A 13,868-nucleotide genomic window follows, 5' to 3' on the forward strand; every position below is an offset into this window, starting at 1 on the left:
GAGTGATAGCCCTTGTAATAAAAACACGCAAAAAAATGAGTTAAAGTAACGTCGTACAAAGTTTCAGATCAGTCTTTTTAACAAAGAAAGAGAAAATTAAAGCATTTTAATGGTATATTTCACATACGGCTTACAAACTATTTCCGTACTTTGCAGTACATTTTTCGACATTTACAATTAATTATTATGAATAAACAATAAAACCTGTGAAGTCCAATGATTTTATGTGAGAAAAAAGAAAGGAATTGAAAAGTTTAAAATAATGTATTAACCATTCACGTTAGTTCATGTTTATAAGGTGGAGTTTTAAGGATATCTTTTCTTAAGTAGTTACTTAATAATAAGTAAATATATTCCATAAAATTATAACTATATATATCCGTCCACGTGAAAATTATACATATATTTACTCCAAAATGAATATTTTGTCTAATGGTGTTTATATGCTCAGAAATGTTTTTATCATAACTGACCACATCTTAGTTTTTATGTTTAGCTTATTTTCGATTTTTCTTTAAATACTAATGTGTACTGCGTATTTTATTTTTAGAGTGTACTCTGTAACAAGACTTATTTTAACTTTGACTCACACTTCTCTTTCAGAACATGATATTTAAACAGTCTTTGTACGAAATAGTAAGTATTTATCAAGATGTTTGGATGCAATTAATTTCAAGAAGAGTACATTTTAAGTACCTTTTCAAATGGACTGGAATTACCAGGAAATTAATGGGATAGATATGATGTAAAATAACACAAGCATTATATGATACGGGTGTTAATGATTCTTATCGCGATCTCCGCTGCACAATACTGTATAGACATTATTCTTTCTAATAAAATAGGTTTTGTCATATTTCACACCATATGCTAAATACCAAAATAAAAACTATTTATTACTTACGGTTTCACTATGTGAATTTTTTTTTTTACGTTTAACCGTAAAGAGTTTGTTAATATCTTAATGTAATACAACGCATACAGTTTACATATATATCACTCTTGTTTCAGACGTCTAAAGTTTTTATGTAACGACAGGACCTGTGAAACGTTCAATTTTTATTTCATTTTAAAATTAGCTCCGGCTATCGGCGATTAAAACAAGTCCTATTTTGAACTTGTAGTAAAATATCAGCCACGCAAAAACAGCGTACACTGAAACTTTGTTTTAAACGTAACCACACCATTCTGGGTTAGAACTAGAAGTTGGCGGATGTACGAAGAAAAGTTCAACGTAATTAACCAGTTCATTCAACAACACAATTAATCATTCTCGTGTGATGTAATCGGTTGGGTTATTAAGTAACCAGTCCCGTTGTTGTCACAAGAAACAGTAAAGATTGATACAAGTGCTTGGATTAAGTTATTCCTGATAAGAGTAACTTCACATTTCATAAGATCACTAGTTCGTGACTGTATTCTTTACGCAACTGAGTTTGTAAGATACGTTGTTTTCTCTTTCTATCAGATGATAATTTGTATATCAGACTTTCAGAAAAAGACCCTCACTAAATCTCAAGGAGAAAGTTGTTTGACTAATATTTAGATACGTATGAAGGGCATTTCGTGCCTTCCTCTGATATAAACTGTAAGTATGTTTTAATTGGACTATGAGATTTTCTGATTTTATATGCATGTACATTATAAATATATTGACTGTTCTATTCACATTTTACTTTGGAACGTTTAGTTTGTTTTCATCTTGAAGATGAATGGCAAGTATTTATCCATCTAGCGATGAACGTCTAGAACTTACAGTATGGTATTTTCAACAAATCACACAAAATTACCAAATATTATTCAGCCTCCAGAGAGCTTGGAAGCTAACAAGAGTGAAGAGATTGTAATTTATTCCATCGTTCTGGTCGTTATTTTTGTGTCATCAGTGGTCGGAAATTTCCTTGTCACCCTCACCCTGTGGAGAAAAGGAAAAATGTCACCTAGCAACAGGTAAGTGTTTTGCTGCTAAGGTTTGAAAAGTAGCTTATTAAATTCTAATTGACATCCAAGATATAAATTTAATTTTCTCGGTTCGCAATATAATTTTAAAAATGCACGATAGTAAGACTGGCTTGGAATAGTACATGCCTATTGCAGAGTTTTGAAACCAATAATTCAGAAGTTTTTGGGAAATGAAAGGACATAATATTTTTACAGTATTTTACAAGAGGTTGGTTAACGTTGAAGTATCCATACCTTTTTTTCGCTGCATAATGTTGAAATACATTGTAGAAAGGCACGTAAGTTCATTGGTACAACTCGTGCAATCATAATACAAACTGTGAAGCACATAGAACAATAATTAAAGGAAGAAAGAACTTTATTCTGAGACATAAATTTCCTCTAGAGTACTTCTTTGTTGCTCAATTTATTAATATGTTAAGTTCTATGATGTTCATTATTATTCATCAACTCGAAACTAAGTATGGCAAAAAATATGTTGTCAGAATTAGTTCGTGATTTATTTGATATTATATACTGAAATTCAAAAGACCTGTTATGTACTATGATCAAAATATTTTCAGAGTTTGATGTATTGTCTTTTGAACGCATTAGAATCTTTACATGAATAACGGTCCAATCGTTTAGGGTAATTCAAGAGTTGGCTGTGGATACTGTTAATTAGCCACCTTTTCTCTCAGTCTAGAAAGATATTCTCAAAAGATCTTACCTGTCAAGGTCGTTCACCCTTTTAAGGAAAAGTCTGACTTTATTTTTTATTAGAAAAAACAACAACACAGTTCTTAAATATTCCTATGTATGTTGTAATTTGTGTCATACCAGTTTTTTTTGTTTTTTTTTCTGTGACACGTTGTTTCAGGGTAATGTATACTCCCCGTCAAGATCTGTTCATGTAAAATCAGAATACATTTATTAATCAACCATATAATCGTAACTAAACATGTTATACATTTCAGATTTTTAGTTTGTTTGAAATTAAGCACAAAGCTAAACAATGGGATATCTGTGCTCTTCCCATCATGGGTATCGAAATCCGGTTTCTAGCTTTTTAGCTCTACAGACTGTGTCATTGCGGGAACTAATTTTTAGTACTAAGTTTTCAATAACATTCTTCATTGTAAAGAAGAATTATCAGCCGATCAGAACCTATGAACGAAATTATTACATGCAAAATATATTTTCACCTCGCAATTTCATTTGCGAATACATAAGACAAAAGTATAGACAAATTATGTTTTACCATAATATTCACCAGTACGTAACTACCTGGTATGGTAGAACTTAAAACAGTTTTTTGTTAAAATAAAATGATTTCAACTAATTTCACTTTACCCTGAAGTTTATCATTTTCATACGCACAGTTAACAAATTTACTACACCGTTAGTTTTAGAAAGAAAGTAGGACATATTTCCAAGTAAAAACAATTAAAAACAGATGGAAGCACCGCCTTTCCTGACATTCTGTCTACTTTGACTAAAAAGATAGTCTAATTAAAAACTTATATTCAGAATACACTGAATACTACTAAATAACTAATACACTGAATACCACTAAATAACTAATAATCTTAACATAGTCCAAGTTGACTATAAACAAAGTGAGGTTTGATTTGTTACCCGGCGATCCGCTTCTAGCAATAACTGTATAAAATATATGTGCATACTTACAAGTTTAATAACATTTATGACATTTCAAATGTTTTGGGGAATTTTTTGTGCTAAAATTAAAAAATGGCGTTTTACAGCTTGTGATTGGATGTTATTGAATAAAACAACTTTTACATGGCATAATAAGTCACCCGTAATTTGTTTAGCTTTTCTAAGGTCTTTACGATTCAAAAGCTCATACAAACAACAAACAAATTGCTATTAAAAAGCGTGTATACCTTAAAATTCAAATTATACCTTAAAGGAGTGTTGAACAAAGTTTGAACACCCAACTTAATCTTCCTAAAATATTTAATTTATAAGTTCAAAATTATTGATGGTTTGTTTAATTTTGCACAAAGGAACTCGAGGGCTGTTTAGACTAGCCGTTCCAAAATTAGAAGTAATAGATTAAAAAGAACAACATCACCCACCGTCCACTCTTTATCAACAAATAATGGGATTGACCGATACATTATAATGCCCTCACGGCTGAAACGACGATCATGTTCTCTGATAGTTTTCGAACTCGTGACCTAACCATAGGCCGTTTTAGGGGCAGATTACGTCTATGTAGTTTTGAGGAAATGCTCGACACGTATACTAATATTAAAAGAAAAATCGAATTGAAATAAAATTGTGATTGTAGGGCTTTATAGAAATATTGAAACCACGTGTGCGAGTTTGGAACAAATACAGAGAAAAAATATGGTAAAATCTACTGAAGACTGATGGATGAACTCTCTAACAAGTTTTATCTCAAATTTGTTAAAAGCTTTTCTCCCAAATCACTATATTTCAAGTATAAACATATTGGAAACTTCCTGAACAAAATTTATAGTTGATGGATATTTATCAGTCGGAATTTCTAAGTATATAACAGCAAAATCATATAACAGTTCAATATAAACGCGTGCTACACTGAAAATATAATATTCCGTACAGTATGCATACACAAAGCACGTCTGTAAATAAAACGATACGACGTAACCATAAATAAATCAACAACTAAACTAGCTGCGTTTCAATTATGTAACGTAAAGTTTATTTAAGAAAATCAAGCATTGTTAATATCATCTTCAACAAACATGGATAAAAGTAAACGACTTTCTTTCGAAAGAGAAGAACAACTTTTGACTTCATTGATGTAAAATATCACCAACAGACCTTGGGTTTTAGTTTTTGTTTCATTATTACATTCTGAGCAAACACATAAGCAATATACGTGTCCCCAGGATGATGTAACTGTGTTTAAGTAAGACAGACGTTTCTTGTAAACTCTGATATTTTAGTTTATTTGTATTTTGTATCGACATATTTTCTTCAAATGTAGCAGGTTTAGTATCATTTAAAAAGCACCTGGATGAAATAACTCCCCCCCCCCAGGAATTCAGTGGTAAGCTTGAAAACTTACAATGCTAAAATTTGAGTTCGATACCATCGGTGGGCACAGCGCAGATAGCCTATTGTATAGCTTGGTGCTTAAAATAATAACAAAATATTTTTATTATTTTACATCAGTTAAAGGAAAACAAAAACTCATTGCTATATGTTGCTGTTACATTTGTCTCTAAACAACATGTGTTAGCACTTATGATGCTTTTTGTATAGAAAAAGGGGTTATTTCAAGCTCATTCATGTCAAAGCGTGAGCTACAAGTATTATATTATTACATAACCTCCAAATTCTCAGAATGGATGTTTTCATAGTTGTTCTCTAAACAGTTGAAAGATCCAAAGTGTACGAAACTATAAAGAATAGTAAAAACTGATTGTTAATTAACTATAAATCGGAAATTTTCAGTCACATAACACTTTTTTTTTCCATTTATACCTAGAGTCGGGCGATGCCTAATGACTAGAGATTAGCATATCTTTCAGTGAATGTGACGTCCCTGGCTCGCGTTCAATTGATACAAAATCGTGTTCAGCATTTTGAGAGCACGGGTGAGTTATACGAGTGGTGGTCAAATCCCACTACTCGATTAGAATTGCCTGTCCTCTAGTCTATTGTTTGTTTGTTTGTTTTTGAATTTCGCACAAAGCTACTCGCGGGCTATCTGTGCTAGCCGTCCCTAATTTAGCAGTGTAAGACTAGAGAGAGGGCAGCTAGTCATCACCACCCACCGCCAACTCTTGGGCTACTCTTTTACCAACGAATAGTGGGATTGACCGTAAATTATAACGCCCCCACGGCTGAAAGGGCAAGCATGTTTAGCGCGACGGGGATGCGAACCCGCGACCCTCAGATTACGAGTCGCACGCCTTTACACGCTTGGCCATGCCGGGCCCCATCCTCTCCTCTATTAGTTCAAAATTATGAACGGCAAATGCATAAAGCGCAATATTCAAAACAAAACGTTAATTGTATCGCAGATATAATATTGATTTATTGTTTTAATTCCCAACATTTTGAAGTAATATATGTAATTAAAACTAGCAATTCTGTTTATTCTACACTGGTATTGTTCTCTGAAGAATTAAACATAGATTACCAGAGCATTTAGGTCGAAAGTCTGAGCTCTTTTCTTAACATATGGAGTAATTATCTTTTTAATGCAGTTTTGGTAATGGTTTGAGTAAGTTTATACATTAATTTTTGAAATAGATAATTTAGGTAATTTTAGAATTAGGTAGTGTCAGTATTATGAAAGGAACTCATTGTAAACATAAAACTCACGCATGTTGGAAACAGTTTTTCTGTTAATATTATCAATCTATCAAGTATCCACTGAAACTTGCCTTCCCTTATATATGTAAAAACGGCTGGTATAAGTAGAGAAGGCACTAGTAGAGGAGCGAACAACGTTTCGACCTTCTTCGGTCATCGTCAATATACCCCATGATTTAAAAAATCACGAAACCATATACTGCTACATACTATATATTCCCGACATCAGCAGAAAAATAACCAACATTTGGCAAAAACTAGCAACAAAATATGACATTCCAGTTAATACCAAATTCATTCAAAAACCAGGCACAAAACTGAAGTCTATACAATGTAAAAACTACACTGACAAACACAACACCAACATTATTTATAAAATACAATGTGATAACTGCCACGACTTCTATATTGAAGAAACAAGTAGAAAAATAAAAACCAGACTCAAAGAACACAAAAAGTCACCTTCACACGTTTTCGAACACTGCAAATGAAATAAACACAACATAACCATATAAAACACCCAAATACTAATTAAAGAAACAAACATAAACAAACGCAAAATTAAAGAAGCCTTACTTATACAACAACTCAAGCCCAAAATAAACCAATATAAAGGAACACCTTTATACCTATATTAATAAATATATCCAACATCTAAGCACGCTCTCCACATTCCTACACTCAATTACGTAACCGCCTTCAAACATGTGGTCAGCTAACCCTTTCTTTCTTTGTGAAATTCATGATGACCGAAGAAGGTCGAAACGTTGTTCGCTCCTCTGCTAGTGCTTTCTCTATCTATCCCAGCTGTTTTTAAATATATAATTTCCTCTACAAGTGGGTTTTCTCGTCATCACGGACTGCCTTCCTTTGTTATGTACATATATATAAGTAATTAAAATTAAAATTTGAAGTTTATTTAATAAATATAAATTAGGAAAGTATGATTATATAAGGAATATGTTATAAACAAGCATTTATATAATGTTAATTTTCTTCCTTTGATGCCAAGCATAAAGCTACACAATAGACTATGTACACTCTACCCACTGTAGGCATCGAAACCCGATTTTTAGCGCCTTAAGCTTCCAGACTTACTGTTTAACCATTGGGGCGAGGTGTGGGTAAGTGGGAGTATAACGAAAAACAAAGTTTGCTAATTGTATCATTAGTCGTCGGAAGTAAGATATGACGAAAACTAATGCACGAATAACATGACAGAATACGTATTGAAATGGATAATATCTAAATGAATGAAGCAAAAAAAAAAAGAGAAAATATTTAGAAACCTTTCTTCAGTAAATAATGATTTATTGAGTAGAATATTTAAAAGTGATTTATTATGAGAATAATATTTAATTGTGTTTTTGATGGAAATAAATAAACCAAATATTATTTTAGTAATATTGTAATGAGCTCAGAAAAACGTATAATGTAAATTTTAGGAGTAAATGACTCTTGAATTTCGAACGATCTTGTCGGAGTTTCACACGTAATTAATTAATAGTTTAAATGTTAATACAGTTATTCAATGAAGCAAGCATTTGTTATATATTAATTCGTTGTTGTTGGGGTCGAAAACATGTTTGTGTGTATATGTATATAAATCTCCATTAACTAAAATATTTATTATTTTTAACTTTAAGTGTACAATTTTCAGATTCGTTTTCAGCCTGGTATTCTCCAATTTTATGAAAGACATAACCATCTTTCCTCTAATCGTGACGTCATTCATAAAAGCTCAATGGATTTTTGGCCATGCGTGGTGTGATATCATTGCTTTCCTTTTTCTTCTGGTGTCTACAGCTAGTATTCTTACGACTGCAGCTATAGCTATAGACAGGTATTTTGCCTAAGTATTTTCAAAGTGACAGAAATATTATTCAACTGTATTTACGAAACCAATACATTGATTTTTTATAATAGATATAAGTCGTATAGAAAGGTGTTCTAAATAAGAAAGTAGAAACCGGGAAATAACCCAAAATACGTTTCTTTTCCCCCATATTTGTGAACCAGATCCTGAAGACACTAATGTGTCGTTAATTGACTGTCAGGGACATTACGCTTGTCCTCTCGCGTCTTACATTTTTAAACAGGACGTAATTTTGAAATAAAAAATAAAAAACTAAGTCTAAATACATTCACATAACATATTAGTACAAGTTATCAATATGAGAAAGTTACAATGATGCAGGATTTTATATTTTGACTACCCTTATTCCCAGGTCTCTTTCCACCATGACATTGAAAAGCACAAGAACTTTATAAACAGGAGTGAAGACCGTTAGGACTATTTTTACTTTGATGTTACATCCCGCCCACTTCTTGCTCCCGGGCAGACTGTTTTAACATTTATTATAGATTATTTTATTAAACATGGACGTTCAAAAACTCTGGCGTGAAGCACTACGTATTTGTGTAAAAAGTTAATACATTTTCCCTATTTCTTTCCATAACTGCTTCTAGACTGGGAGTAAGTAGTAGGAACAGTGACGGAGTGACGAGATCTTTATTAAGGTTACACCTCGTGAAGTTTTACGTATATTGTTAAGCGCAAAGGTGCACAACGTGGTCTGTTCTGTGTCATAGCAGGGACTGAACTCCGAGTGTTAGCACTAACGGACCTTAATCTTACCTCTGAGCTAACAAAGGTCTGATCCTTTCGCTTTGAGCACACTTTTTCCTTTATTTCGTTTTATTTTTGTATTCTCAAATAGTTTATTTTTCATGTTGCAGTTCTTTTATTAATCCAAATTTGGGTCATGCTGAAGTATATGATCCTTAGAGCAATTATAATAAGTTAAATGTGAAGTTTTATATTCCTAGCTCAGCTATAGTTAGTTATAGTCAAACGAAAGATCTTTATTTTTATTTTACTATGCTATAACGAAGAAATTATTGAATCAATTCAAAGCTTCCATTCACCATGATATGAAATATCTAGTATACACTGAAACTAATTATAATTAGTATCCCTTCAAATGTCTTAGTTATATTTAATATAAAATTACATTATCACGTTTTCTTTAAGGTACTGTGCTATAGTCAAAACCATGGTCTACCGACGGACGATTACATCGACCAAATCTCTTCTCATGCTGCTCTTAACATGGACCCAAGCTTTCTGCTGTTCTGTTCCACCATTTTTTGGTTTCCCTGGGTAAGTTGTAACTCTTTCAGGGAAAATAACATTTACATGCTTGGCTCATTTCTGAGTTGAAGTACAGTTATTGTAATTGTAACATTTGGATAAAGGAACATCGTCTTTTTATAAATAGTCAATATTTACGGAAGTAAAGATCAGACCAGTTACTACCTCCATTTATACAAAATGGAGTAGTTTTCAGTAAAATTATATATACAAGTGAAACACGAACAAGCATTATTTTGTTTTTTTTTCTTTCTATTATCCCAAGTCGACTAAAGTTTTTGAAACTTTTCATCGCCTGTGAGTAAAATTATTTCAATAAGAACGAAAAGATTCAAAACAACGAATCAGATTTCGCACTCATCGTTATACATCTGATTCTAAATCTCATAACAACTTAGACACTTCGTCATTAAGGTTCAGAAAGGGGTATTAGTGTACCAATAATTATAATTTTGTCTATTCGTGTGTATGTTTCACTATAAGATTCTAGCTGAATGCACCAGTACTTGTCTCATGTGAACTCTTAGGTACGTCTACAACCCTGCGACTCATTTCTGTGAGGCAGATTGGGGAAAGAGTTGGATTTATAGCGGATGTGTAATATTGACTTGTTTTCTCATGCCTGTCATCATTATGATGTTCAGTTATACAACTATCTTACGAGTCGCCTATGACAAAGGTCGTGCAATTCATATTGGTACCATCGGCCAAACAATGGACAGTGCTGGAAGTCACAGGTCTTCCATTTCTTCTCAAGGAAACCAAGGAGTTATTATATCTAGCACATCTACTGAAACATTCACTTCGAGACAGATACTCGCAAGCAGACCATCGCTGTTATCTCTAGCTTCCGGTTCACAGATTAAAGGTGTCATAATTATCTGTATCATCCTTGGTACTCTTCTTTTTTCCTGGTTACCATATATGGCTGCTATTATGTGGACACTGACAGGAATGGATGCGCCTGCCTGGTTCCAGTGCTTCTCCGTCAGCGCTGCATTTACTTGTTCTGTTACGTACCCCGTTGTTTATGGGTTGTTAAACAGGTCAATACGAAATGATATGTTTACGATGTTACGTCTTCCACAACAACGACCTCTTATAGGGAGCGTGTCAAAAAAGATTTTGCTCTGGGATCGATCTGAAGGAATCAACCTTCATCGAACAAATTCCAGTATCTATCTTACAAAGGTCACGGTCAATTGAGTGTACTCTCAGGTTACCTCCTTCGAGATGGGAATCTCAGCAGAGCCAAGAATGTCATTCTAGCCAAGATTCAGGTATGTTTAGTTTCATTTGTGTTGAGCTCATATGTGTGCTTATCAACCAGCTCCAACTTAGAGTTAATTAAGTTGAATAGATCGCAAGTTTGCTTTATTTTATTTCAAGCACTTGATGGAGTAGCTACGGTTTGATGACAAGTTTCACTTTAATTCGGAAATAAAAAAGAATTGTATTGGATTCCATTTTTCTGTTTTTTCTTATAAAAAAAACATAATGCATATCAGGAAATCTTCAACTATAGTTATACGATTAGATCCTTAAAGAAAAGAAATAAAAATTTAATATTACGAGTAGCTTTGGCTTGTTGTTAAGTACAAAGCTATATAATGGACTATCCGTGGTATGTTTTCCACGGTATTTAAACTCAAATTTTAGTTTCATGAGCCCTCAGACTTAACACTGAGCCACTGAAATGTTTTACTCATAAAAGCGGCATCTAAAATTATAATGTTTGAGGAACTTCATGCGCATGTTTATTTAAGCTTTCAGTAGAATAATTAGAAGGCACTGCTTCTTCACTAACTCATAATACTTAAGTATATTTGTGAAAAATAACGTCAAAATAAGAATTATACCTACTGAGTAAATACAGTCAAGTACATCATATTCTTTACAGTATATCGATAATATTAATTAAATTGAATGTTTTATGCTATTGAAAATACCTGTAATTGATGAGTAATGAGATTACGATCTGTTTAAGAGGCCGTTTTGAGTAGACCCTAAGCTAACTTCTTGACTTAACCCATCACTTTTGTTTTGGAAGACGCATGGGAATCTTTCGAGGTATTTCAAAATAAAAAAGTGCGCCTTACAAGGCGTAAAATAGGGTAGTATCTTTAATTCACGTAACTTCAAAAATGAAGTAAGAAGCTTAAAGATAAAATATATTACAAACCATTAATATGCATCGATTCAAATTGTGTAAGTAAGTTTACAGAATTTCTCAACTTTTTGCTATTATACGTTGGATATTTATATATAATTAATTAAATCAAACATTTCTTATAACAATAAGAAAAGTTAATTGCAACTGAATTACAACGAATAATTATAGCTTTTTTTTTTTTTTAAGCCTTGGCATATTCCATTGAAGATTATACACTTGGAAACAATAATCCGAATGGGCAATCTATAATTACTATGGCTTCACTTCTAGAAGTACCCAATCAAGGTTTTGCCCTGAGAAATCATTCAGTTAAGCGACTGTCTTGGGCAGAAAGTACCTACGAAAGTCGTGATCGCAAAAACAGTGTTACAGAGTGTTTAAATTCACTTTCAAGGTCAGTGAAGGAAGCAACTCATGACAAGGATGAAAGAACTGAGACGTCCAGACAACAACTTATCACGCCAGTTCTAGTTGTGACTGCTGCTGCGGAGGATGAGCAGTTACTTCAAATCCAAGAACGAGTTTTAAAAACTTCAACTCTTAGAGTTCCACAATTACGTTATTCAATAGCCACTGGTGCTCAGATGTCAAATACTGATAAAGGAATAGTTGGAGATTATTTGTTTGAGGACACTGAAACTGAAGAGTGTGGTCTTCAAAGTCCTAACAAACTATTTTTTCTTAGGATGAAACTTAAAGAAAATAGGTTTACATTATATGAGTAGACATAAATACGTGTATTGAACTAGAGTATCAAGTTGCTAAGAAGCTTCCAAGCAGTTGCTATAATAGTGCGAGATTTATTGTTCCTGCTAACAATATCATGCTCGTATGCTTCTGGAGATACTTGAGGTGGATACTACTCCGTTAAAATGTTCTGTGTGACAAGACTAAGGACTCTTGTGTTTGAAATGGAATTACGCAGGATGCTCTGATGTAGGATAAAAAGGATAAATCTAGTCCTAAAAAAAGTGATAATAATCACCGACTTTTTCAAAACGACACATAAAAAGTAAATATGGCTGCTTATTTAAGGAAATTAAACACTTGAAAAAAATTCATTACTTCTCCATGGCCACACGAAAGTGTAAATGGTCCGTCTTCAACTGCTACATACAAACCTACTGACATAAAAACAGCTGCTCTTTTACGGAAAGTCTGTGAAATATTCTGTACATTATTTAATTAACTTCCGATCAGAGCAGGCTACATAACTGAATTAGTATACTGTCCCTACTTTCTTACTTGTAAAGATATGAATGCATTGTTTCATCAGTTGGGTTTCCTTGTTTTTAACAATATTTTCGGCCATAAACTCAATACTGTTTCATAAAAGTTTGAAGGTATATTTAGTTATTTCTCGTCAAAATAGATCAAATGGTTTACAGTAAATCTTTATCTTTTGTGGTGGTTCCAAAAGATAACATTTGGAAAAATGACTTGTCCTTATTTTAGTGAATATAAATAGAGGGCAAAATCATAATGTTTTTACGAAACATTTCTTTCAGAGGTTTAGTGAACAATAAAACAATTTTTTTCCCTCTAGAAGATATGTTGTATATAAGCTCAGCGTGAATGTTTAATGACCTCACTATATGGACGTACTTTACAAGAAACGACTATTAGTTGTACGTTTAGAAAATTTATGTGCAATAATTTATCTAATTTCTAACTATGCAATATAATTTTAAGGAACCAAGTACGTACCAGAGTTACGATACCAAAATTAGCACTTATGTTTACTCATGAAACACAAATTATTCTCTCTACATGGACGTTATTTTATGAAACAAATTTAACGTTTATTTTTTAAAATATCGCAATAAAAGATTTTTGTTAAGATTGTAACGCTTCAAGTCCTTCAAATAATAAATAACTACATAAACACACATAATCTATTCAACATAATATCGTTATTTACGGATAAACTATTACAAAAAGGTTTGTAAAACCACTATATCCTTGTTTGACCGCATATTTATTCAACATAATACTTATACATACATTAGAAGTTGAAAACATGTTTCATTAGGGATCGTAAGGCTAAGTATATTTAGATGACCAATCAATTTCAGCTTCTAAGATTTTACAGTTGAATTAGCCTAGACTGTTTTTTTTTTTTTCCACTACTGTTATCGTGATGGAAATACCAAATTAAATTATAAAGTTTTCGGTAATTACTAGTAATACTTATAAATTGGTATGAATTATAATATGTATAAATTAAAATATTTTCTAGGCAAATAAATATGTTTTTTTTAA

General features: G+C 32.4%; 1 protein-coding gene across 3 annotated transcripts; it reads left to right on the plus strand.

The window, feature by feature from the left end:
• The first annotated feature begins 1,037 nt into the window (after positions 1 to 1,037).
• Positions 1,038 to 12,008, plus strand: LOC143237850 (G-protein coupled receptor 161-like). Of its 3 annotated transcripts, none has more exons than XM_076477524.1 (4): positions 1,038 to 1,950; positions 7,940 to 8,122; positions 9,314 to 10,713; positions 11,793 to 12,008. In XM_076477524.1, exon 3 carries the CDS (start codon positions 10,052 to 10,054, stop codon positions 10,637 to 10,639), a length of 588 nt encoding a protein of 195 aa, XP_076333639.1. In that variant the 5' UTR covers positions 1,038 to 1,950; positions 7,940 to 8,122; positions 9,314 to 10,051; the 3' UTR covers positions 10,640 to 10,713; positions 11,793 to 12,008. The 3 variants fall into 2 exon arrangements, with proteins under 3 accessions (XP_076333639.1, XP_076333641.1, XP_076333640.1); XM_076477525.1 differs by lacking the exon at positions 11,793 to 12,008 and having other exon boundaries at positions 9,314 to 10,832.
• Positions 12,009 to 13,868: the final 1,860 nt, after the last annotated feature.

The sequence above is a fragment of the Tachypleus tridentatus genome, chromosome 13 (assembly GCF_004210375.1).
Source record: "Tachypleus tridentatus isolate NWPU-2018 chromosome 13, ASM421037v1, whole genome shotgun sequence".
Taxonomy (NCBI): Eukaryota; Metazoa; Arthropoda; class Merostomata; order Xiphosura; family Limulidae; genus Tachypleus; species Tachypleus tridentatus.

Excerpts from the sequence above, each read along its gene's own strand:
- LOC143237850 (XM_076477524.1), top strand. The coding sequence starts at position 10,052 with ATGCCTGTCATCATTATGATGTTCAGTTATACAACTATCTTACGAGTC.